The 24557-nt window shown below is 43.2% G+C and overlaps 1 protein-coding gene across 1 annotated transcript in view; it reads right to left on the bottom strand.

Annotated features, from left to right (window-relative positions):
* Nucleotides 1-213: 213 nt before the first annotated feature.
* TSPAN7 (tetraspanin 7) overlaps nucleotides 214-24557 on the bottom strand; it is a 91610-nt gene continuing 67266 nt past the window's right edge. Inside the window, exons 2-8 of the mRNA XM_036384549.2 lie at nucleotides 19285-19473; nucleotides 16707-16781; nucleotides 15120-15215; nucleotides 13200-13355; nucleotides 8571-8654; nucleotides 2249-2321; nucleotides 214-1347 (exon numbers count right to left, since the gene is read on the bottom strand). Coding sequence (XP_036240442.1) covers nucleotides 2253-2321; nucleotides 8571-8654; nucleotides 13200-13355; nucleotides 15120-15215; nucleotides 16707-16781; nucleotides 19285-19473 — 669 coding nt within the window. The 3' untranslated portion in view covers nucleotides 214-1347; nucleotides 2249-2252. The remainder of the gene's footprint in view (nucleotides 1348-2248; nucleotides 2322-8570; nucleotides 8655-13199; nucleotides 13356-15119; nucleotides 15216-16706; nucleotides 16782-19284; nucleotides 19474-24557) is intronic.

Consider the following 24557-nt stretch of genomic DNA (forward strand, 5'->3'; position numbering starts at 1 on the left):
TAGAAGGAGTTTTGAAACAATTCCAGCTCTTTCTCCTTTTTTTTTTTATTTTCCCAGAGTAGTCACACTTCTCTTTTACAAGCAAATTAGTTGTTAAAAAACACATAAAGACATGTCACGCCAAGCTGTGCCTGGGTGTTTCATGTTCACTTCCCCCCCTCCCAAAAAAAGAGTTTTCTTATAACTAAAGAATGAGACAGAAGCAGCTAGAAATCTGTAATGGTTCCATTTATTAATACGTATATCACAAATACTCACAATATCAATGCATTCTCATTTGCATGCTAGACAGAGGCATTATTAAAAAAGTCCTATTTTTTTTTAAAAAGGTTTTAAACTTTTGCTTTCCCCCAAAAATATTTCATATGCCTGTTATTTTTTTTGAGTTTTTTTTTTTTTGTGTCTCTGTGTGTGTGTTTTTATTTCGATTTGATTCCACAATGTACTTGGTGGCTGCAACCTCAATGCAAAAAAGAAAGAAAGAAAAAAAGAACAGGAAAAAAGTATGAAGGCCGCAGTACAGCACAGTTCAATTAGTTCATAGCTACATAATAAAAATAAAGGGAGCAAAAATTTCTGCCTTCACAGTAAGCAACAACACAGCTTAATAACAGTATTACACAGGATCAGGTTCCGAGGCAAAATGCACTAGACAAAGCCTACCGGGATACGCACTAGGCATACAACACTGAGTAAGAATCAAAGATGTAGAAGAACATCAGGAATAACAGTTCCCTTCAAGCACAACATTTTAACATCATTTTCAAGTATCTTTATGTTATGTTACCTGATTCCTTTGTTTTTGGGGAGAAGGGGGACAGGCGCAGGGGAAGGGGGGAAAGGATGGAAACCTTAGTAAAGCAATAAACAAACCAAGAAATTAAGATAAAAACCAAAAAGAATATATATTTCATATACCGGTTTATATGGATGTGTGCAACACTTATTAACCATGGTGAAAGGCTAATTATGCCCTCCAGTCACTACATGCACAGCCCGATCAATGCTGTTAATGAGTTACCTTTGTTAACTTACGATGCAACTACTGTGTGACCAAGAACATACAGACGGTGCCGTCCCCCGGGGGTGGCGCTGGCTCTGGAGGCCGAGGGGACCCGGCCACACTCCGGGTGGCACCGTGGAACTTCACAGGATGGGACACTAGGCGTGGGACACTTGGGGAGTGGGGTGGGTGCGAGTGTGCGCGCGCACGGGCTTGCTCGTGGGGGTGTGCGTGCGTGCGTGCGTGCGAGAGACAGTGTGTGCTATAACATTCATGGCAGTCTTTCTCCAGCTCTGCAGCTCCTGGTCTTCACACAGGCTCTGGACTTCACACTTCTTGAAAGACTGGAGATGAAAAAAAAAAAACCAAAACAAACAAACAAAAAAAAAAAAAAAAACCAAAAAAAAAAAAAACCAAAATAACAAACCAACAAGTGGGTTGCTTTGGTTGATATCAGTATTCGCAGCAGGTGTTTTGATCTCTCTTTGTTGGAACCCAGGAAATTCCTCTGGCTGCCCTGGAGGGCCCAAGCCCCTGCCTGGGGGGCTCACAGACCTTAGCACAGAACCCAAGACCCCTGTGACTTTGATTTAGCCCTTGGAAAAAAACAATTACCAACCTTATATGAAGAATTAAAAGCCACGACAGTTTAAGTAGAATGATACTGAAAAATAGATGTTAAAAATAGATTTTTGGGGTTTTTAGAATAGGGGTTCAGGGGGCAAGATGGAGGAATATGGGGCGTGTCCAGCCTTTCTCCTTCTTATTCCTAACCTCCATCTTCTGCTGTGATGTTGGCACCTTTAGATTGGTTTAGAGTAAAAGATCACTGTCTAACATAGGTGATTGGTATTGTTTTTTCCAAGGGCTAAATCAAAGGCACAGGGGGCTTGGGTTCTGTTCCAAGGTCTCTGAGCCCCCTGGGCAGGGGCTCGAGTCCTCCAGGGCAGCCAGAGGATTTTCTTGGATTGCAACATCTCTTCCCAAGAAAACTGAAATGAAAAAATTCAACACTGCATTCCCCCCCCCTTCTATTTTTTCCCCCCTACCACACACAAAATGGGGATGAAAATCCCAAAGCAAAGAAGCCCATGGGAAAGCTTAATTCTCAACGAACACGCTCAAAATGAATGAATGAGAACTCAGAATGTAAAATTTGCTCGCTGTCTTCAGCAGAAGCAGCACAGCCACAACACAGCAAGGCTTTTATAGCTTTATATCACCAGGAAAATGAGAAAAGCTCACCTTGTTACACCATCTCGTACTGGTTAGCAGTAATAAACCGGGACAGACAGCATGCCAGCAGCATCCCGATCAACTGTTCCAGACAAGACAGAGACAGAACAGAATTTCAGTTCAATAGAACAGAATTTCAGTTAAATACATCAGTGCAGAGCATTGGTAAACATGTAGTTCATGTTCTGGAGTTATTATGCACAACGTATTTATGCCCTATTTTAAGGACTGCTCTAATTAGAAAAACAGCATTTAAATCTGTTGTCTGTCTTTGTCAGATCTTCCTCTTGATTTTTGACATTTATTTGACAGACAGCATGACTTTTTGGTATTTTTTAATCCCATTGTCAAAGTCTGGCCAAGCCAGATGTGAATGAATAAGCTACTGGGGGTATCAGCTTGTTACAGGCTGTGTTTCACTTGCTCCACCTGCATCCCTCACCACCACCCCTCAGCCCTGAGGGCTGGTGCCTTTAACTTCTCTATCACTGTGCCAGGGAAAAGCTTCCTGATGTCCCACACTGGTTATGCTTCCTTTACAAGTGATGCAGCACTGTAGAAATGAGCTCTGTTAATCTGGAAATAACTTTTAAAAAAGTTATTCACAAAATTCACTATTCCCTTGGCTGTCACTCAGATTATTGTAAACAGATCCCAGGCTTCCACTCATCAATAAGCACTCAGTCTTTTCAATGTTTTGTCTACTGCAGTTTCTTAGTGCTTCCTTCATGTGCCAACAGTGTTAATATGCTCTAAATAATTCAACCTTGCTTTTCTCATTGGGGTTGGTCAATTAATTAACTCCTGAGCACATCCAGAGCATGCCTAGGTATGACTGGCTGGCTGCTCATCCAGACTGGATCCTCCTATTTCACAGCCCAGGATTTTGTGTCCCTTCCCCTAGACCAGGCAGTGCTCCCTGCTAACACAATCATCAAAATACACATCTGTACCATCTTGCTTTGGGCTGGCACCAGCAAAGACCAAGGCCAAGCCAGGGTTAACTCAAATCTGGATAAACTGTTTTCTGTCCCTAAGATGTCACAGTCCTTGTCGGGCCATGCTCTTTGCCAGAAATTTGTTCAGTTTCCTGTTTCAGTGTCCACCGGAGCTCTTCTGGGAATTTCCAAAGGGCACTGAGCCACATTTAGAAGCAGGTTGAACTCCCCTCTTCCCCACATGCACCCTCTGATTTTGGCACCAAGGATGACACTGCCTTGGTTAGAACTAGATGTGGGGCACTGCTATCAATTCCTGACCAGCCTCCAACAAAAACCAAAGCTACCAGGGTCCAGGGCCTGTGTTTTTGGTTGCCAAAACAATACGTTTTTGTCTTCTCTCTTACTTTTTTCTTTTCTTCTCTTTTTTTTCCTAAGATTATCTTGATCTTCTGAACTATTATATAGAAAGCAAAGAGATTTCCATACTGTGGTCTTGCCACAGGTGGAAACCCTCCTCAGCTCTGAAAAATCTCAGCTGATACCAAGAAGAGATTTTAGCTATTTTGTTGCCTATTCTACTCATCACTGGGAGGATGATTTAATAAATTTCTGAAGGTGTTGCTGAAAACCAACCACATTCTACTGGCTACATGACACTCTGTTGTATTGCACTAATGTGAATTCTTACAACACTCCTGCAGCTCGTTCATGCACTGTTTCTTTAGCTCAGATGAATTTTGGAGAATGAGATTTCTGGTTTGGACAGTGCTGTGTATTTCTTCATGCTCTGACAGGCTGAACAGAGTGAGTGTCTCTGGGTGGCCCTGTCCCACCTCCTTCATTGTTGTTTTTCTGTGTTTGTGGTGACTCTGAGTCTTTCTTCACCTTTCTTGGCTGGACTCAGAAGTTACCTCTCTGCCTTACTGCATTTTTAAGTAAGATGAACTTTGCAGTGTATTTAATCCAAATTATTTTCCCTGAGCAAATTCCAGCCCAGACCCAAATCAATTCCTCCCTACAATGGCCAAGAATGTACATTGCTGTTTGTTTATTTTTCCCCACCACAAGCACTCGGGTTACAACCACTTTCTTCTCGACCCCAATCTGCTGCTTGCATCAGGTTTACAAGGGGAAAGATGCTGCAGCCTCTACAAATAGGAAACCACAGGCTTTTCTTTCCCCCTTCAACTGGAGCAGACTTCCCCAGACACCTCTAATTAGGGATTCTTCTCTAACAATCAGTGTGTCTAAACTTTGTAGCATCCGCAGGCTTTTAATGGTGTTTTGTTTTACTCAGTTCACTCCTAAGACGAGTGGCAGGTTACTCATGAGTCTATCTCCATGATCTTTGGCCCAATTATTGATTCTTGGCTCTGACCTTAGGCTGGTTTAGGCATTTAAGTGGTTATAGTGACAGAATGCTTAACTCTGTATTTCAAAAATAATGGCATGCGTGTCAAGCCATTGCACACACATTTTATTCAGCATTTCTAAGCATTACCAGGACATAACAGAGCTATAATAAATAGTCTGGAAACGCTTTGAATGCATATAAAAACATGTGCTTTTTGATGTGTTGATTTCCACATTTAACCACAAGAGCACTGCTCCTCCTGCAGTCCAAAAGAGGCAACATTGTACTGAGCTGCTGAGTTTTCTCCACGGTGCTCTTTCATTACAGGCAGAACTAGAGTCCTCTGCTTTTCAGTCAGGCTAGAGGCTCCCAGACTGCAGCACAAATCAGCACTCTGCACCCTGCCTTGCTCTCTGCATTTGTTCCATCACTTGCCTCCTCTGCTCTTCAGGCAGGAGGAAGCTCCTTATCCCATTGTGCACCAGGTTCCTGCAGCTCCTTTGAAAAACCAGAAGAATTGGTGGTAAAGGATTCCCACAAAGAAACTGCTGCTGGGAGCTGCATTCATTTCCCTGCACTCCCATTGCCCCTCAAATGCCCCATCTCAACTTTTATCCACTTATTCATTTATTTGACTTTAGTCTCTTGATTTTTGAGTGCTAAGTTGTCAGACTTGGTTCTGCATTTGTCTTCTTTCTTACTTTTTTCTTTTCTTCCTTTTTTTTCTAAGATTATCTTGGTCTTCTGAACTATTATATAGAAAGCAGAGTTTTCCAGACTGTGGTCTTGTCACAGGAAACTTGAAAATGCTGACAAATTCTTTGGTTTAGACAAGTGGGAAACCCACACCCCTCAGTTGTTTCTCCTGTATTACCATCCTGCTGGCCACAGGTCACTCCAGCAAGCAGAATGCAGTGAATTTCTCATGGTTTCTAGGAGCAATCTCAGGCACATCTTAGTTCTGGCCATTGAAAACCATCCACAGCATACTTTGTAGCAGTCTTATCCCCCCAGTACACATAATAACCGGCTTTTAAATACACTTATTCTGTAGGAGTTACCACTGACTGGAAGCTGTTCTGCATGACATATTTATTACACCTTATTATACTGAAGAGAAAGAAACTGAATTGCAATTTGAATTTCCATTTTATTTTGGGTCTTGGTATTGTCACCATTTTTCATTCTTTGGGAGAATTTCTATAAATAGAAATGTGTTGAACTAACTTGGGATTCATCAGCACATCAGGTAAGCCAAAACTGGGGGGAGGGTTTAATCCATCAGGAACAATTTTTTAGCTCAATACCTTGTCATATTCTCAAAATGCAGATCTCCAAACGTGCAAGTTCTCTGGCTCTATTTTCAAAGGGAGAATTTTCTGTGTCACATGTCAGTTGTTTGAGTCAGCCTCCTGTGCTGTGGTGTGCCTCTGTCACAGGCCCTGCCTCCACTGAATCCACTGTGAGTAGCTTTCAGAAACAGCCCAGTCTTAGACCAGATTTCAAGTCACATCTTGGGGGCTGATGTGGATCCCATTCCTCACCCCTGAGCCAGTCCCAGCCTCCCTGTGCTCAGGGAGGAGCTGGAGCAGACAAGGGGGATGATTTCTGCACCAGAACCAAATCCACCTTCAGGCAGAGCTGCCCACACTGATGCTGACAGTAAAGAGGGTCCATGGCTGCAGGGGAATTTATCTTAGAATAATGGGACCTGCACATGCCAAACAACTGGTTTGGAGCACATGGAGAGCACCTGATTTCAGCACCAAGGGAATAATGTGAACATTGCACTGAGCCTCCCCTACTGACAATCTCTAAACACCTCCAGACAGTGTCCCTTGCATTCCTTCAGCCAATGCCTGCACTGTAGTTTCATCTAGGCACAGCTCTCCATCATCTGTGCAGCTTGCATAATTTCATTCTCTGTTGGGCACAACACAGCAATAATTTTTCTGCTCTGAAGAGCACCTGCTAAATTCCAGCTGGAAGTGAACATTGGCATCCAAGTCCGAAAACCATCAAATTTTATTTTGTTGTTGTTATTTCAAACCCAAGGAGCAGATCAGACGAGGTCAACAACACAGTGTTTTTTATAAGAACTCTTGACTCTGATGGGGAGGTCTGTGCCAGGCCTGTAAGATTTGCAATGCCATTACACCAGCTTTCCCTATTTCTGGGCATCAGCACATTCTCCATGCTAGTCAACACCTAACAAATCACGTGGAGGAAAGGCCCTTGAGCATGCTTTGCTGTAGAGGAGCAACATGATTTAATTTGTCTTTTATTTAGATTAAACCTATTCTCAATAGGAACAGCAAAACCTCGCCTGCAGCTGGAGCCCTGCCTGGCATTTCTGCCAGACACCTTAACCTGAAATCAATTTGTCAACACTGTCCCTAATTGGGCCCAGCAAAACAGATTACTCAGTAAATTACAACTGGCCACCTTCTATTCTTCAGAGCCTGGGAGAGCTGTGTGTTCCCCCTCTGCAGCCTCTCTCTTCTCTTTTTTTGAGAAGCCTGCTAACACCCCAAGCAGCTGGGCATGTCCTCACAGTGCCAGAGCCCAGTGCCTGCTCTGGGGAGTGACATCCCCACCTGGCAGCAGGGCTCCTGGTGCCACCAGCAGTATGAGATGCCAACACCACACCAAAACACACCTCATTTTTCCTCTCAGTCACAGGGACAAAATGCCTTGCAGCCCTTGCTGCCTGCAGCCTGCCATGAAACACCCATTAAATGCTTTCAGGCAGTATTGGTCCTGACTCTTTCCCCCCAGCAGCATATTTTACAATTCTACTAGTCTCATTTTTCTTTTGGATAGCTTTACAGGAGGCATTTAAAAAGATGCTTTACAGCCTTCTGGCTATCTAGAACCCAAACTGAAACCCGAGCCTGGAGTCCTGTAGCAGCAATCAAACCATAATCAAGGCTGGAGAAGAATATCAGTGCTGTCACCATTCAACAAGAATTAGAATAGCCTATTTAAAAAACCCCTGACCTCCCCTTGTCATGCACAAACAGCTGCAGATTGTTCTCCTTTTCTGGATCCTTGGCATGTGGGCACATGCTCTGGGCAGCTGCTGTTGAGATCAACCAACATTTCCACCCACACCAAACCATGGGCTGCTCACATCCAGCACCTTGGCCACAGGGCATCAGGCTTCCAGACATGCCCAAGGCAGGGCACTCAGCCAGACTGAGCCCAGACAATTTTAGGGCTCCCTCAGGTTGTGTGCATGCTGATGGAGAGGATGTGGGGGCCGTTTCTCACACTTTTGTGGCTTGGGGATAGTTTTGAATTGTTTATATTTCCCTCTCTCTCATTTCTGCATGTTTCCAGTACAGTCCTTGCTGTGACACACAAAGTGACTGGAAAAAGGACACCTTGTTGAAAGATTCAGGGGTTCTCCTGCCCCTTCTTGATCAGAACAATCTGACCAGAGCTATACTTTCCCCAGTTCCTGTCTACATAAACGCAGTTTGGACATCATGGAGCAGAAAACCCCTTTTGGTGCAGACAAGGAGTTGGTTTAACAATCTGATTTTGGTAGACTTAACATTTCTCACTGTTCAGTGTTAAAGGGAAAATAAATCAAATTGGTCACAAAGTGTCCTCTCCAGGCCCCAGGTCCAGGATGGGGAGGCCTGAGGGTGCACTCCTTTGAATTCTTGAGTCCTTTAAGAACAAATAAGAGTACTTGGAAGATAGAAGCCTACCCAAACAATGGATAAGCTATTTGTCTTCTTAGCATTTATGCTCCATTTAAGCCAATGTTTTATTGGGTTAACCTCTATTTGACCCAGTGCAGGGACAAGTTGTTTTCCTTGAGCTAGTCATTAGCTCAACCGTAACTGATATTCCCAAGGAGAAACTTCATTTAAGTTGAAAAAAAGAAAATCAATGAACAGATGACCTCAGGACTAAAGAGCATGCTGAGTTCAGTCCCTTTCCATAATCCTTCCTTCCTTGAAGTCCAGGTAAAGAAAAAGAGGGGAAAAGAAAAGGGGGGGAAGGGGAGTGTTTATGCACATACCTGTGAGAATGCAATCCCAAAAGCCACTCCAGCTATGATTCCCATATTTGTCTCCATAAAACTGGTCACCAAGTCATAACAGCCCTGGAAAACAAACATCATCATTCTTTGTACTGACCTTCCCTGCCATGAATGCATACATACAAATTTCTCATTTGGAATGAACTCTGGCTAGACAATATTTCTGCTGTAATTTCCAACAGTGTCACCTTTTTTCTAAAACAGCAATTCTGAGTGAATGATGTGCAGTTGTGGCAAAACCAATTACTTTTAGAAATGAATGCATTTCAATACTTTTAAAATCTAAATGTGATGTTGCACTCATTTTTATGGGTCTTTTTAAAGAAAGTCAGTTAAAAAACAATATAGCTTTGACCTGAAACCAAACTAGTAACAATACACCAATGTTATAATACAACACAGATGTCAAAAATGAATAAATGATGCTGATTTCCTAATACTCTAGATATTTAATAAAGTGTCCCTTGAGGCATTCTGCTTGCCTTTACCCATCAAAGGACACCAGGCAAGGCACTGAACAGCATGTAACTTTAAACCATGTAACAAAGTTATCAAGGGTTTTCTATGAATTTTCTTGGTTCATTTGCCCTTGGACATAAAATTCCCTGTCCTGCTCCCCAGACTGAATTTTCTCTTTGCTGACTTTCTTTCTCTTTCTCAGGCCTCAATTCACAGCTCAGACTGGGGCCAGAGGATTCACGTGCAATATCTGCCCTTCTCTTGGATAGAATTCTTTGAGATGCTCCCTCTCAGTATAATAATGTTTGCCAAGTTTCTCCCCTCACCTATTTGACCCCTCAAAAAAGCATTTGAAGTTATCTCCTGCTTTGTGGTGCCTAAATTAATCTAAACATGTGACTTGATACATGAATTAAAAAAGAAAGATGGCACCAAAACCACTACACATCTCTTTTTTCTTTCATTATTAACCCCCATTATCTGTCTCCACAACCCAAAGTCACTCCTCAGCCCCTTTTGCCACCCTCCTCAAATGTTCAACACTCTCTAATGACCAACTTCACTCTGGCTGAAGGCCAGTCCTGAGGAGTTTTATACATTATAGCTTTATCCACTTGATCAGAAATTGGAAAACTCAGAAATAACAGTGCGTTGCCTTTCCCAGCTTGGACTCCTGTCCCATAGGAGAGAAGTGTCTCCACATTTCACCCACACCCACACACCCCTCATTCTGCAAGCACTGTAGGAACTCCTGATGGCCTCAGAGCATCAGGTGCTTGTAAAAAATAACAGCAGGAAGGACAAACAATGTTCTTTATTTCAGACAGGCCATTCATTAAATAAATTGTACCATTTCTTTAACTTCTTTTATAACATCACAAAACATTTAATCCTGAGAGTAATGAAGGGCTGAACCTAATAGTAGCACAGCTGATCCTGATTAATTTCTGAAATGTTTATGTGTACATATCAACTTTGTTTACCCAGTGTACAGTAAGTCTGATTCAAGCTTGCTTATTTAACCCATCAAGCAACTATATTTTGTGTGTCTTACATGTTATGCAATGAGATTAGATTTCTCAAGCAGCATTTTCATTCTGTCTGACATGGCTTAATGCTCTCTCAGCTCTCTGAAACCAGTTCTGTTGAAGAGCCTTCAAGAGATGCAACACTGAAGCACAGTGGTAATTTGAGGGAGACAGAAGATCTTGTCAACAAAACATGCAATGGCAGAGTTGTGATCAACCTCCTAACTTGAAGAATCTGTTTTCCCAAGCCACAATAACCTGTTTTCTGAAGAACATTGCTTACATATGGCCCAGTTGCTCAGTCCTTACTGGGCACGGGCAGCACCCACTGGCACAGGGCAGGACAGAAGTGTGTGAGCACCTCTGCGTGCTGAGCAGAGATCCAGAGCACAGAAGGGACAGCTTACAAAGGATCTGATCTTTCTTGACTCCATGCATCTGTTCCTTTCTTAAGATTTTAGAGAGAAATGGTTCTTGAGGTTTCTTAGTAAAGAACTGTGATTAAAAGCACTAGATGAACGTTAATTAGCTAATCCTAATGACAGCCCTTAAAGTTCGGTATTAGTGCTGTCTGAGACGAAGAAACCAGAGAGCCCAAATAATTAACCCAAGGTCACTGAGCAAGTTAGGGTCAGAACTGGCAAAGAAAATCCAGGAATGCTGTCTTTTTGTCCTGTAATTATATTATTAGTTTAATCCTCTTTGGTTAATTCATTATTAGTCCTCAGAAACTGCTAGTAATTTGATTAGCTCATAGAGAACTCGTTTTTCTGATAGTTTTGCAAGAATCCACCAAAAGATGTAATCCAAATGTACTTGTCCACAGGCATGGTGAGATGGGTCTTCCACAACACAGGCAATAAATATTTTCCTTTTTCTCCAACACTCAGAGAGCAAAGGGTCTGTTTCCAAGATGAGCAAGGGGCTTGGGTCAGAGGCAATGGTGTTTGGTACTATCTGAAGTGAAAGGATAGGGTTAAACAACATTTTCTCCTTCTTGCTTTTTGTTCCCATGCATCTTTCAGAAGCATCCCACTTTGCTCAAATGCCTGGGACAACTCCAAGCTCCCACAACTGCTCAACAGAAATCTGCAACTTTTGATTTTCAATGGCTATGTCAGAAAATGAGTCAAAACCACATGAACTTCCAAACATCCAAATTTCCTCAAGTAATAACTTCAGCTATTTCCTGAAGAATTGGCAGTGCTTTTCTGTTAGGTAACTTGTGCATTTGACAGGAGAGCAAGGAGCAAGAATGGCTGGAAATGTGTTTCCAGCCCTGGCCTAGCACTCACTGATCCCTCAGTCACTCCCTACATTTCAGCAGGCATCCTGTGCCACCAGGAACTCCAAAGTGGACAGGGGTTTCCCTGAGCAGGCAGACCAAGACACCTGGGGGAACCACAGATCAGTGCTGGGAGTGCCAATGGTACCTAAATGGTTTTGCAGGCAGGAAAGGTTGGGAGTGCATGGCTGTGCTGAACTGCAAAGCTGCTGGAGCACCAGCCACAGCAGAAAGCTCTCCTGCTGGGAAGGGAAGCAGAAGCAGAGGCTCAGGATGGGCTGCCCACGAGGCACCAAACCTGCTGGGGGTGCTGGCAGTGCTGCACATGCCCTACATACACCCTGCCTCTCACCTTCCTTCCACTTCCACAAAAACATCAAGGTAGTACAAATTCACCAGGAGCAGCTGAACAGAGTGGCTCACCCTCCATGCTCATGCAAGGTCACTCTGCTGGTGGTGACTGTGAGTTACTCAACCAATGGACACTACCAACATTCCCCACACCTGCAACAAGTGGCTCTCATTAAACCATTGCAAAAAAAAGAGAAAGGCTTAGTGGAAAATAATCCTCTAGCATCCGTTTTACAATAGATGCCAGAAAATGTTGTCTACTTGACTGGTTTTCAAAGATGTTTCAGGCTGTGCTCAGCCACCAGTCCAACCTTCTGAGTCACAGGTGACTGAGGTGAAAAAGACAGAAACAGAAGAGAAAGAGGCATTTCCATATTTCCCCTGTTGTCCTCAGGACTTCTATTTATTTTTTAAACAGATCTCTGAAAATAAAAACAGAAAAGAAAATAATCCTTAAATCTGACTAAGCTGCACTACTTAGAATGGTGATTTAGCCACAATATCATTCCTCTTACCAACAAACTCTTCCCTCTCTTGCAAATCTCACGTGAGAAAGAATTGATGAAACACTAGCACTTGAAGCAATAACTTGAGTAGCACTTCTTCAGCACAATGTCTAATGCATAGATGCTGCATTATTTTCTCTTTATTCTTTCCTTTCTTAGCATTTTCTGTATTTTTATTCTCTAATTCATTTTCTTCCTGTTCTCCCTACTTGCCTTCTCAATCCTATTTCTGTCTTCCCAACCCTCTCCTCCAGGTGAACCCAGGGAAGGGGTCACTTTGCAGCCCTACACCTTCAAAGATTTTAACTCACAATAAATGTACCCACCAACCACAGCATTTACTGTCAATCACCTGTGCCACCATCATATTTTCTGAAAAATCCTCTTTGCCCAGGATTTCTCTCCTGGGAAGCTGAGAAGCCTCAGAGAAAAAGGAAAACAATATTATCTCATTTGCTTCTCCCGTGTTTTGCTGCTTTGGGATGTGGTTTGGAAATTGTTTATCCAACATGTGAATTGTTTTGACTTAATGACCAATCATGGTCAGGCTGTTTTGGACTCTGAGGAGAGAGTCACGAGTTTATTATTATTATCTTTTAGTCTTCTGTAAGTATCCTTTCTCTATTCTTTAGTAGAAGTTTAGTATAGCATTCTAGAATAGAATAGAATAGAATAATAAATTAGCCTTCTAAGAACATGGAGTCAGATTCATCATTTCCTTCCTGCCATGGGGGACCCTGAAAATACCCCACACCTGTTTTTCTTCAGAAAACTGCTGGGTCTGGGATTGGATTTGAGAAAGGGCAGCTGAAAGAAAATGAAGCAAGTGCGGGACCAAGCCCATCCTCACCATTACTCCAGCCTCACTTGCACGTTATCAACCAACCATTTGAAATGAAATGCAAGGTGCAAGCAGGCACACGCTCCCCTGGGGTGCTGGGTGGTGTCACAAGTGCCTCTGGCACAAAGTTACTGGTACCTTCTGGTTTACTTTAGTGGCAGCCACGGTCATGTTGCGCAGATCCTGAGCGTTACAGTCACTGGAGTTCATGCAACAGCTCGTAGGGATGCCGTGCTTGAAGAAGTAAGGGCTGGTGCTCCAGTTGGTGTAGCTCTGAATGCCACAGCAGCTCAGCTGGGAGGGGTAAGAGGCAGGTTTAAAACACACAAACAAACAAACCAGAATTCAAACTAGACCAGAATCATCTCAGCCCACTTCATAAGCTCATAATCAAAATAATGACAGGGCACCTCAAGTTTTGAAAAGCAGATAACACCCCTGCCCCATTAATTACAAAAGTACCAGGGATGCAGCTTACAGAACATGGGAGATGATGACCTACTAAAAGAAGGTATTTTATGAGCAGAACTATTATTTGTAACATTTGATAAAGGTCCAGCCATAAACCCATCTTTTTTAGTTGACAGTCTGTTGTTTGTTTTGGGTTGTTTTTGTTTGTTTGTTTTCTTTACTTTTTTATTTGATTAAAGATGATCCTGTAAATTCAAGACCTCAAAGCATTACACAGAATTACATGTAACACCTACAGGTTAAAACTAGTACAAATCCATAAGGTGAAGCCTCTCTAACTCACCAAAATAATTTCTAGGACAATTCACTGAGCTGTGAATAGAAAGAGACCATATGTTCACAGGGTGTATCTAGGAAGTCAGCTAGAAAACCCTAAATTGGGAAGGATGTTCTGATTTAGATCCTAAGCTAGAAGTCAGAGACTCAAAAGTGTGGAGTATGTGCTGAATTTTCTGCATGGAAAGGGCTTATAAGTGCAGTTCCTGTAAAGAGAGAACTATGAATGAAATTAACATTCTGCTACAACAGAAACACTGAAAAACTACTCAGAATTATTTCATTTGGCCAACTCCATGGAATCAGAAATTTAAAATACAGGTTAACATTATGCAAACAGACAATTTGACAGCATAATATACTCGATTTGGAGCACTGCAGTAATCTGCTAACCAGGAGAAGCCAGGTTAGAGTACAGTTTCAACCATGCTGAAGGGTCCAACACAAGAGCTGTAATTTCTAAAGGTCTGGAAATCATCAATACAATTACACTGATAATTTCAGCCATTCATAGAGCCACAATCATATGGAAAGGAAATTGGCTCATGGAATGTATTGCAAACTGAAGGAACAGCTTCTTGCTAGGGCAGAGCTTCCAGTGGGAATTTAAATGTGAATTTTATCACTCTGTGTTGTAGTTGGTGTATTTAGTCTCTTGTGGGTGGCATCCCCAGCTGGTTTGGCTGTGCTGTGGCATTTGCTCCTGCCATGTGTTCTGCTGGAAGGCAAGGCAATTCCCACTGCCCTGCTGCCACCCTGAGGGTCAGAGAGGCTCTTCTCCACCAAGCTCCTACTCCATCCCTCCACCACAGCTTTCACTGCCAACCTCAGCAGTTTTCCCCTCCATTTTCCTCTGGGGAAAAGATACCCAGTTTTTCTTCTTGACTCACCAGGTCTCCTTTGCCAGCCTCTCACTGTACTAGTGAAGAGAACTGCTGCATTTTATCAGTGATGCAGGACACAAGATTATAAAACCCTGTCTCATCCTGCTCAAATTTAAAACATTTTATGATCTTATTGGCAAATTCCCTTAGGATTAAGGTGTGTTCTTTAGGAATAGACCTGCCCCATAAACCTAATTCAAGATCTGGGACCAACAACAAGCCAGTGGGACAGGCCTTGCCTTTCTCAGACAGCTTTTTCACTAAAATTTAGGAATCCTGGGCAAGCATTTCCTTTAGATCAGTTTTGCCAGCCTCTAATTTTGCTTGCAGATTACAGCTTGCAGATTGAGCCATCAAAACTTCATATTTTGGGATTAAACCCGTGCTTTCTCTATTGTCTAATTTTGGTACCCAGTTTGAGACTTACACTTTCCTGTACGTTATCCACTGCATGGCTCCGCTCATCATTCTTGTTGTAATTCTGGATTGCCTCAGTGTATGTCCTAAGGAAAGTATCCTTGATCTGTGAGGGTAAGGAATAAGAAACAGCCCACATGAGCAACAAGAAGCACAATATCTGAAGCAGTTTTTGCAGGAAGCAGATTTCCTAACAAAATACCCAAACTAGCTCTTCCCAGTTGTTTTTAAGGGTGTTTTTAGAGCTGGCAGAGCTCCCTCTTAAACGTCAGGAATAATTTATGCCATTTTTCCAGTGGGATATCAGTCACAGAAAGAAGACTACCCTAGCAAACTGATATGTTAAAAAATACTGTAAAATGACTTAACCTATCAAAAAGGTATCATTTTATGCTTTTCCACCCAAACACTTTGCTCCAGCACTAAGTCTGAAGGAGACTGCATGCTTCTCCCTGCTCATGGATGCCAGGTGCACAAACACACTGGGGACACAAGCCAGTGGCAGCAAAGCAGGACATAAATCTCCTGACCAGGCATCCCCAGCACCAAAGGGATTTGGGTAAGGAACAAGAGGTCCCTCAGCTGGAAGGTGTCAGGCACATCATCAGGAATGGCACTCGGGGTGGGACAGGGGCTGGGAAGCAGATGATATGAGCAACCTACATGGCTGTGGCCTTAACAAGAGACTGCCTCTCCCAAAAGGGAGCAGTCTGACACTGGGGCTGCTGCAGGTTAGGTGGGATGAAATTGGAATCCTCAGCAGCTGGACAGGCACCTCAGGACCACGTTAAAAACAATCCACTGCTTGCATGGGTGAGCAGCAGAAAACTCTATAGCAATGGAAATGTCACGTCAAAAGAGCTGGAAAACCAGCTCACACAAAGAGAGGAGACAAGGAGGGTCCTGGGGCTGCTCTGGTTCAGCACCAGTGGCATGGAGGTCCATGGACTTACAGCCAGAGATAGACCTGATTACAGTGGATAAAGCAGGAGTGTTACTACAAATCTAGACCCTCATGCTTTTTTAAAGCTTCTTCCTGTCCCAGTTTCCTCCCTCACTCTACTTCTAATCTCTCCTTATTCTCAAGATAGAAATGAAATCCCATCCCACTCCCTCCCCACCCTCTCTCTCCCCCCCACCTCCCCCAGGGAAAAAAAAAAGATTTACAAAACAGCAATTCTGGTGTGATGCAGAAGTTTTCTCTGCCTTACATAAACCAGCATTTGCCTGGCTGAAAAAGTGTGTTCAAGAAAAGCATTTAATCTGTTGTGCAGCCCTCAGCATATGTAAAAGAGTAAAGAAGATCTTCCGTGGTGGACACACAAAACCTGATAGCTCCAGAGTAAATCACCAGGCAGCTGAGGGCAGGAGCTTTGGCTAAATCCCCTCATTTGGAATGGCACTGGTTTTTAGGAGCTGTACAGGTCATTGTGTCACAGCAGCCCCATCCCTGGAGATGTGCTGGAGCCAAGCTCAGTGCCCTGCACGTTCTCCACCCTCCAGGGAGCTCCTCAGCAGCTCCTGCCCTGCCAGGGAGGCTCTGCCAGCTGCAAACATTCCCACCTCCCACCTTCCAGCTCAGCACATTTCCACCTACCTCGTGGCGAAAGACAAACCCTGAAATGCCAGCCACCAGCTCAGCCAGGAACACCAGGGACAAGAACATGGCATACTGGAAAGGCAGGAGGCAAGAGAAGTCAGAGCACGACAGGCTTTTGTCTCAGCACAGATGTTATCACATGAAATGTAACCTTCCCCTCTAGGCACCCTTCAAAGATGTTAAGAAACCAAAGGTCTTTTGGAGGAGATACACAGGTCATGGCCTGAATGTAACACATGTGTTTATACAACTCACAACTGATGTATGTTGCTTAATTATTGGCTTTTCTGACATTTCTGTTCCAAGTTTCTCAGCATTCTTATATAAATTAAAACACACTCACGTGCCAGAGGTGAATCCAAGTCACTCAGGTTTTGATCTTGCAACAAGGAATACAAACAGACCCTTCCTGTTTGCATGGTGCTCTGCTGAGCTCAACATGCTTCCCCAGGTGTTTTGGTTTGTGTTTATCTATCTCACTGCCAGGCTGGGATTGGCTGCCTGGTTCCTGAAGTTTCTCCAATGAATGAACTGAAACATTGCCTTGACTGGAAATATTCTCACAGTAACACTAGACATATGCTCCAAATACTTTGCTGAGCCAAGGTCCATGTTTGGCTTTAGGTGCAGCATTTGGATCAGGAGCTGAATAAACCTTGAAAACAGTGCTTTCAGTGTAGGCACTCACCAAGTACTAAAAATATATTGAAGCAGAAATAAAGAAGGTAAAGAAAAATTGCAAAGTGGGATAGTAAAATTTGAAGTTGGGGCTTAATTTTCTGGAGGAAAAATTACCTTTTTATTCCACCTGCTAAGTAACAGTTAATTAAGAAAGGAATTATTTTAAATTCAGTCCTAGCAGGATTTAGTGGAGAAAGGGAAACATAGCTTTCATGAAAGGTTATTGGGAAAAGGAGCACAACAGTGTAAGCAGAACTAGAAAAAACATGTGTCCAGTTAATGCAGCTGTCAAAACACTGTCTGTTCAGGAGAGAAAAGAAGTTCAGGAATATTTCTTATATGTACAATGAAAATAAACCCACGTGCTTGGAACACCACATGCTAGGGTTAGTGGCATAGCTTTAAGAAAGTTATGGAGCAGCTAGCAGAGCCTGATTTCCTATGGATTTATACCATCATTCACCTTTATCCCTTTCCCATCTGGACTGCAGTGACTCCAGCAAGCCTCTGCACATGCCCTGACACCCATCACCAGCAAGAGAGAGCAGTGAGGTTCTTGCCAGCTGGCCACCAGCTGATGGAATTGCAGCTGCTGCATCTCCCCTTCCCCTCCCTGCCATCATTTGGGGAAATTAACTCCCTTTAACATGTTCTTTCTTTTTTAAAATGCAGTTAAAACTGGAGAAAAATAATCCCATCTCCTTAGAAAACCAGTCCCAAAATACTGTAGCAGGAGATGCATTGCACTGTCAAGCCCTTTCTCACTAGTTCAGTGTTTCATAAGTGCTGTTTCCACCCTTCAAATCATTCCTCATGCAGCATTTTGCTCCTAAATATGCCTCGAAACACAGTTTATAATGTAAGTTTGTTTAACCTGTAGTTATTTTGAATTTTAAGGAAATTTTCCAGAATTTTCTGGAAAACTCAGAACAGAGAAATTCATAGAGAGAGAGGTTAAAGTGGACTGAGGGACAACAGCTCCCCCTCTGCTCAGTGCACCTTGAGCCCCTGCTGCTTTTGAGGTGAGGCCAAACATACCATAAATGCCCTTCTTTTTGGGTTGAATTGTTCTATCCTAGAACAATGTTCTCCTAAATGTTAGGAGAAAAAGAAGGGCAGGCTTTCATGAAGTTCCATAATTTCACATCAGGGTATTAAACTGATCCCTTAAAATACAATTTGAAAGAATTTCAAATTGATAATGCTTTGGGAATCTTTCAGATTGTAAATATATTTATCTGTGTGGCTCACAGAAAACCAGAATGATTGTAGAACAACTCACAGAGCAATTCAGCAGCACCACCCTGCTCCAAACACATGGGCCTATGTGCCATGTGTTGCAAAATTCAGTCACAGTCAATCAAAAACTGGGCTTGGTGAAGGTTTTTTCCCCCCCCTTTGTCCAAAAGGCACAAGTGCTGAAAGTAATGATTAATAAAATCTAGCTTATGTGCTTAAGAAGTTTCACCAACATCTGTCAGGGGGTGGGGGTGTGGCAGCAGCTCTCTGGTCACAGAGAGGGACAGGGACAACTTTCCCAGGCATCCTCCTGGGAAAGGCTGTGAGAAGATCAGAGCAAAGAATGAGAAACAATTCTTATCTTAACCTGTTGTTGTGAACATGTGGAGTGTTGTTATGGAGATTTGTTTACCAAAGGGTGGGTTCTTAATTAGCCAAAGGTGATGGTGTTTTAATTAAAGGGCCAGTTAGGTCCAGCTGTATCATAAGTGTCTATAAAAGCAATGGGTTTCTTAATCATGATAACAATAATAATAACGAGATTGATCAGCCTTCTGTGAATCACGGAGTCAGAGCTAATCATCACCCATGGCAGTGACAGTGGGGGGAATCCCAGCTGATCCCAAACCCTCCTCAGGCACTGGGGTTTGCTCACCAGCTTCAGCATCCATGGGCTGCCCCGGCAGGTGGCAAAGCAGCCGAAGAGGCCGAAGACGATGATGGTGGTGCCCGTCCCGATGAGCACGTAGGGGGCATTGGTGGAGTTCTCAGCAATCAGGGAGATGTAGGTGCCAAGGGTCAGCTTGCCCCAGACTCCCACTGCCAGCAGGATAACACCAGTGATCTGCAAAGAATCACAGAATAAAGAGCTTAGAAGAGGCCTCTGAGATCATCCAGTCCAACCCACGCCCTAACACCTCAACCAGACTATAGCACCAAGTGCCATGGCCAGCATTTTTTTAAACACATCCAGACATGGTGATTCTACCACCTCCCTGGGAAGTGCATTCCAGTACTTTATTATTATTTAGGTGAAATTTTTTTCCCTGATATCCTATAGAAGAAGAAGTGTATTGTATTTGAATATCTGTATAGAGGCTTTGCCCCGGGAGGTCCCAGTTGTCCTTGATAAGCTGCAGCTGCAATGTCCTTAATTAAGCTGCAGCTGTGACCAATGAAGATAACTAAAATAAAAGAGAGCAAGTTAGCCAGTCAGGGAGAGCCTTGAAAAAGCCTTGAACTGAGAGAGAACAACATGCAGAAAAAGAAGGGGTCTGTGCTGTGAAGATCTGCAGCTGTAAGAATACACTGAAGAAGTACAGACTTAAGAAATCTGACAACAACAATATCCAACCTATACCTTCCCTGACATAGCTTGAGACTGTGTCCTCTGGTTCTATCAGTTACTGCCTGGTGGAAGAAGGGAACAAACCTGTCAGGAACTGTGGATTTTTGGTTTTTTGGGTTTTGTTTTTTTATTTTTATTTTTTTTTAATTTTTTTTTAAGGTTGGGGTGAAATGTGCAAGATGGTATTTTTTGTTTGGATTTAGATGTTTATTAACTTTTATTTATATTATAGTCTTATAAATTGTGGGTTTTATAGTGCTTTAACATACTAAAGATGGAGTTTATTTTTTTCTTTATAAGGCTTTTTTAAGGCTAAACTGTCTAATTAAGAAATGATATTTAAATTATTTTTACTTTTAACTTAATAACTAACTACTTGTGGTTCCTAATGAGGAGTTTTAAATTTAATTATACAATACTACTTAAACTTATGAAGAAAAAGGTGAAGAAGAAGGACTAGCTTTTGTTTTAATTTTTTTAAATTTTATGTATGTTTTATGTTTTTATTTTGTTTTATGTATTGTTTATATATTCTAAAACTTTAAATTTCAAGTTTTCTACCCTGTCATATTATACACTTCTATTTAAACTACACACTTATAATCTCAGTTTTATCATCCAATTTTGGAAGCCTTCTCCACAAACTCAGGTCAAATGCAGTGTTCTCTTGGGGGGGGGGTCACTGCTTGCCAGCACATGGAAAGCCTAAAATTCTCAGCCAGCAGGGTTCCAACCAGGAGCCACTGGGGAGGGCATCCAGAGCCTTCCAAAGCACTCAGTGATCCTGCAGGGATGTGCTGGTGCCCTGCTGCTGGCAGCAAGGAGCCTCAAGAACTCCAGAGGGACAGACAGATGAATTAAACTCCAGCACCTGTTGCACTGAGGCTGGCACTGAAGGACAAACATCCAAGGGTAATCACTGCCAGGGGAGGATGCAGTGCACCCCTGCAGAACAGCTCTCTGCTCCTGCAGCCCCAGGGACACACAGCCAGCTTCTCCTGTCCCTCTGCCTGAGTGTCCCCTGCTCCCCTTGATCAGCCTCAGCAGGTGCTGGCATTTCTGCTGCCACCTTGGGACAGGATTAGCAGAGACTTCTGCTCTCCTGCTCACAGTGGCAGTAATAATAAATCCAGCTCTTGTCCATCTTTCAGTGCAACTGTGTGAAAAGTGCTGAATCCTTGTTATGGCACCCAACAGCTGAATGTCAGAAAAAATCATTGAGGAGCCTACCCACCCACAGACAGCAATGCCCCTGCCAAGTCTGTCCCATCCCTGCACTTCACCTCTCCTTGGCCTGAACAAAAGTGGATTAATCAGCAAAATCTGAAAGCAAGCTGCCGGGGACTGAGAAATCTGCAGAACAACTTCTGGTTTCTCGCCTCCAGTTCCACAAAGGGCTGGTTTCTGTGCCTAAGCTGCTGAAAGTTTTACCACCATCCCCAGGGAGGCATAAAAGCAGCCTTCACTGCCAAAGTGAACAGGCAGCTTCACATATGAAAGAGAGCTCAAGCCTCCTAATAAAAAGCATTTTTAGTTGGCTGTTTGAAACAATTACTAACCCTTTACTATGCATTTTAAGAGTTTGGTTTCCCCAGGTCTCAGGGGGGGCCTATTCAATTTATGGCACACACAGACTTTGGAAAAAAGGAGGAAAGCCTCTTGGTGGTTTATTCCCCTTCTGCTTCTTAATAGAGCTCTGATTTACAGGGATTTAAGGAAATCCATGAGTTTGTTGGGAGGTCTAAGCCCCTGGGAAGCTTGGCATGGTGCAGAGGGGATGGGATGTTCCCACAAAGACACACTGGAGATGCACCTCAAGCTGCAGCAGTGCTGGCTGGAATTTTGCTCCTGAAGACAAAAACCCATAAGACTTCCCTACAAACCTTTCCATGACCTTTATTCAGCAGAGCACAAGCAGTGGTGTGACTAATGCCTACCTCCACCCCAAGGCAAGCCTCATTTCCTTATTTCCAAGACACACTTTTTATCACTATCTCTCTGTGCCATCACACAGTTAGGGAACAATCAATGTGCTGGTTGCTGGTTTGGTTTTTAGATTTTTCTTTAAAAGCAGGAGAGAAATGGGCAGACAGAAGACCAGGACAGAGCTGGCCTGAGAACAAGGCAGCAGGAATAGACACTGCTCTGGACACTCACCATCAGTACACACATCTTCCCCTTATCTCCTTCCTTTGACCCAAAATCTCTCCACCAGCCTAATTCTGTGACCAGTGACCAGGCTCAATTGTTACAAAAGCAGGGTGCTCTGTGTCCCTTTATGCCTGAAAGGTCTAAAAGGAAACTCAGAGCACCTTCTCCAATGCACAATCCCCCCAACCTCCTCCCCACCCCCCAGTCTTCCCTACTCCCTTTCCACGGTAATGTTTCAATTCAGACAATGATCATACAGGAGATGTACAAAGTATTTCAGATATCCTGGCAGTCAGAGGAGAGTGATTGCCAGCCCTTTGACCTTTAGAGACCCTCTGAGCATCCAAACACCTAAACCAAACACCTTTGTTTATTTACAAACACCTGGAAGAGCCAGCACACATGGAGCATGAGAGCAGCAGTGAAATTCCACCAGTGAATTCCTACAGCAAAACCTGGTCTTCATATGGCCCAGCAAGAATTCTAAGATTTGTCCTGGAGATGCTATGACAGCTACAGCCTACAGTGAGGGAAGAGTGTCATGACCCCACTCCAGATCCTCAGCAGCCACAGAAGAAATTAACTGGCAGCTGCCCCTGTTGCTCATTTGGGGCATCATGCACATCCATGATGCCCCAAATGAGACATCTGGAGTGGTACAGAAAAACCAGCATTTACAAAGGGAAAAAACCTCCCAAAAAAACCAAAAAGGAAGAAGTTTCCCTCTAAAAAGCAACTGCCAGACACTCCTATCTAAATGTAAAGACACATGGGATCCTGTCTTTTGGTGTTTTTAAGAGAAAGCAAAAGAGAACAACTACCCAAAATCCCAAGTTTCAAGGCCTGTCACAAACTTACCAAATGCTTTTGATTCAGAAAAAAACTCTGAAGTTTTCCTTAGACTTTATACAAGCCTTGGTTTAAGCAGAAATAGCCCACCCTGGATAACACAGGCAAAGCTCATATCCACACCCAACCAGAGAACATCACTGGAGAGATTCCTGCCAGCAGCCAGGGCTGGCCTGATTTATCCATGCTTGGGACCAGTTCCTATGATCATAAAAAGCCCCAGAAACTCAGACAGGTTTTGTGTCCACAAATGGGCTTGCAAGTGGTTTGTGCTGGTTTTGGTTGTCTCTTTTTTATGCTTGCACCCTGTCCTGCCCCCTACACTGTTTTGATGGATTTTCCCTGCACCTCCTGTTTCTTTTCTGTGTTCTTTCTGTAGTTTGAAACATTATTAGAAAGCTATTTCATCCTGGATTCCATCAAAGGTAGATGATATCTTCCTTACAAAAGTTCACTGCAGTGGAAGCCCCTTGCACTCACGTTTCCTCAGCCAGGAAACCAGAGATGCAGCATTCCATAAAACATTATTAGTCCTGACCTTCATTTAGGTCAAAATTTTAAAGGTTAAAAGGAAAAAAAAAAACAAAAACCCAAAACACAGGAGATATCCAAGTAGGGCAAGGATTGTAAAGACTGCACACAAGTAGAAATCACATTGTTTAGTCTTAGCAGGTCTCACATTTCAGTGCCTCTGAGCTCAGGCTCAGCAAACACACCCCAGAAGCCCTTGACTGATGAGACGGCAGGAAATGAAGCAGGTGGGCCACCTGGACATTTTCTAACAAAAAACACCACTGAAATCATGGTGTTCCCACAGAATGTTTTAATCTAGATGAATTGGATTCTTCTGGCTTTAAAAAAAATAATAAAAAAAAAATCTGTGAACCAACCTTTCCACCCCCAGCTCTGCCTCTTGCCTCCCCTCAAGCATGGTACCACAGGCACATCCCACCATCACTGATTTCAGGCAGACAGGCTTTCTAGTCCTGTTACCTTCCTTCAGCATCAATACACATGATTCCAGTGTTACCTGCAGTACTGCTCACAGGTCAGGATGTGGTGGTAAAGCTACCATGCTGCAGGCAGGCAGAAATACAGCAGAACTGACTCTCAGCTCTAACTCCACTTGTCCAATGAGCCAGCTGCTTTTTGGAGACACACAGACAAGGATGTGGCCAACAGCACTGACACAAGGGTGTGTGCCACAGCTTTACAGGACACAGGGAGAGTCATGCCCTGGTAAGGATGGGCATTCATAAAATCAGAACTAATACTAAACACATGCAGTTCCTCAATAAAAGGCAACAGAAAAATGTTTGAGAATTCCTTCTTTTATTAGTGCTAAAACAAAGATCAAACTATCAATCCCCTACTTTTAGGTAACAGCAGCAAAATCTACAGAGAGGAGTGTTCAGAAAATAACTTCTGAAAGTGCACTGTCTTTAGTTCTGTCAGAATTAGGCAGGAAAACACTATGCACTCATTTCAACTGGATGCACACCACTCCTAAAAGAGTCTGTTCTCTCCACACCCCAAAACCCACAGAGCACTGGTGGTACGATCTGAAGGTTGCTGCTGCT

The sequence above is a fragment of the Molothrus ater genome, chromosome 2 (genome assembly GCF_012460135.2).
Source record: "Molothrus ater isolate BHLD 08-10-18 breed brown headed cowbird chromosome 2, BPBGC_Mater_1.1, whole genome shotgun sequence".
Taxonomy (NCBI): domain Eukaryota; kingdom Metazoa; phylum Chordata; class Aves; order Passeriformes; family Icteridae; genus Molothrus; species Molothrus ater.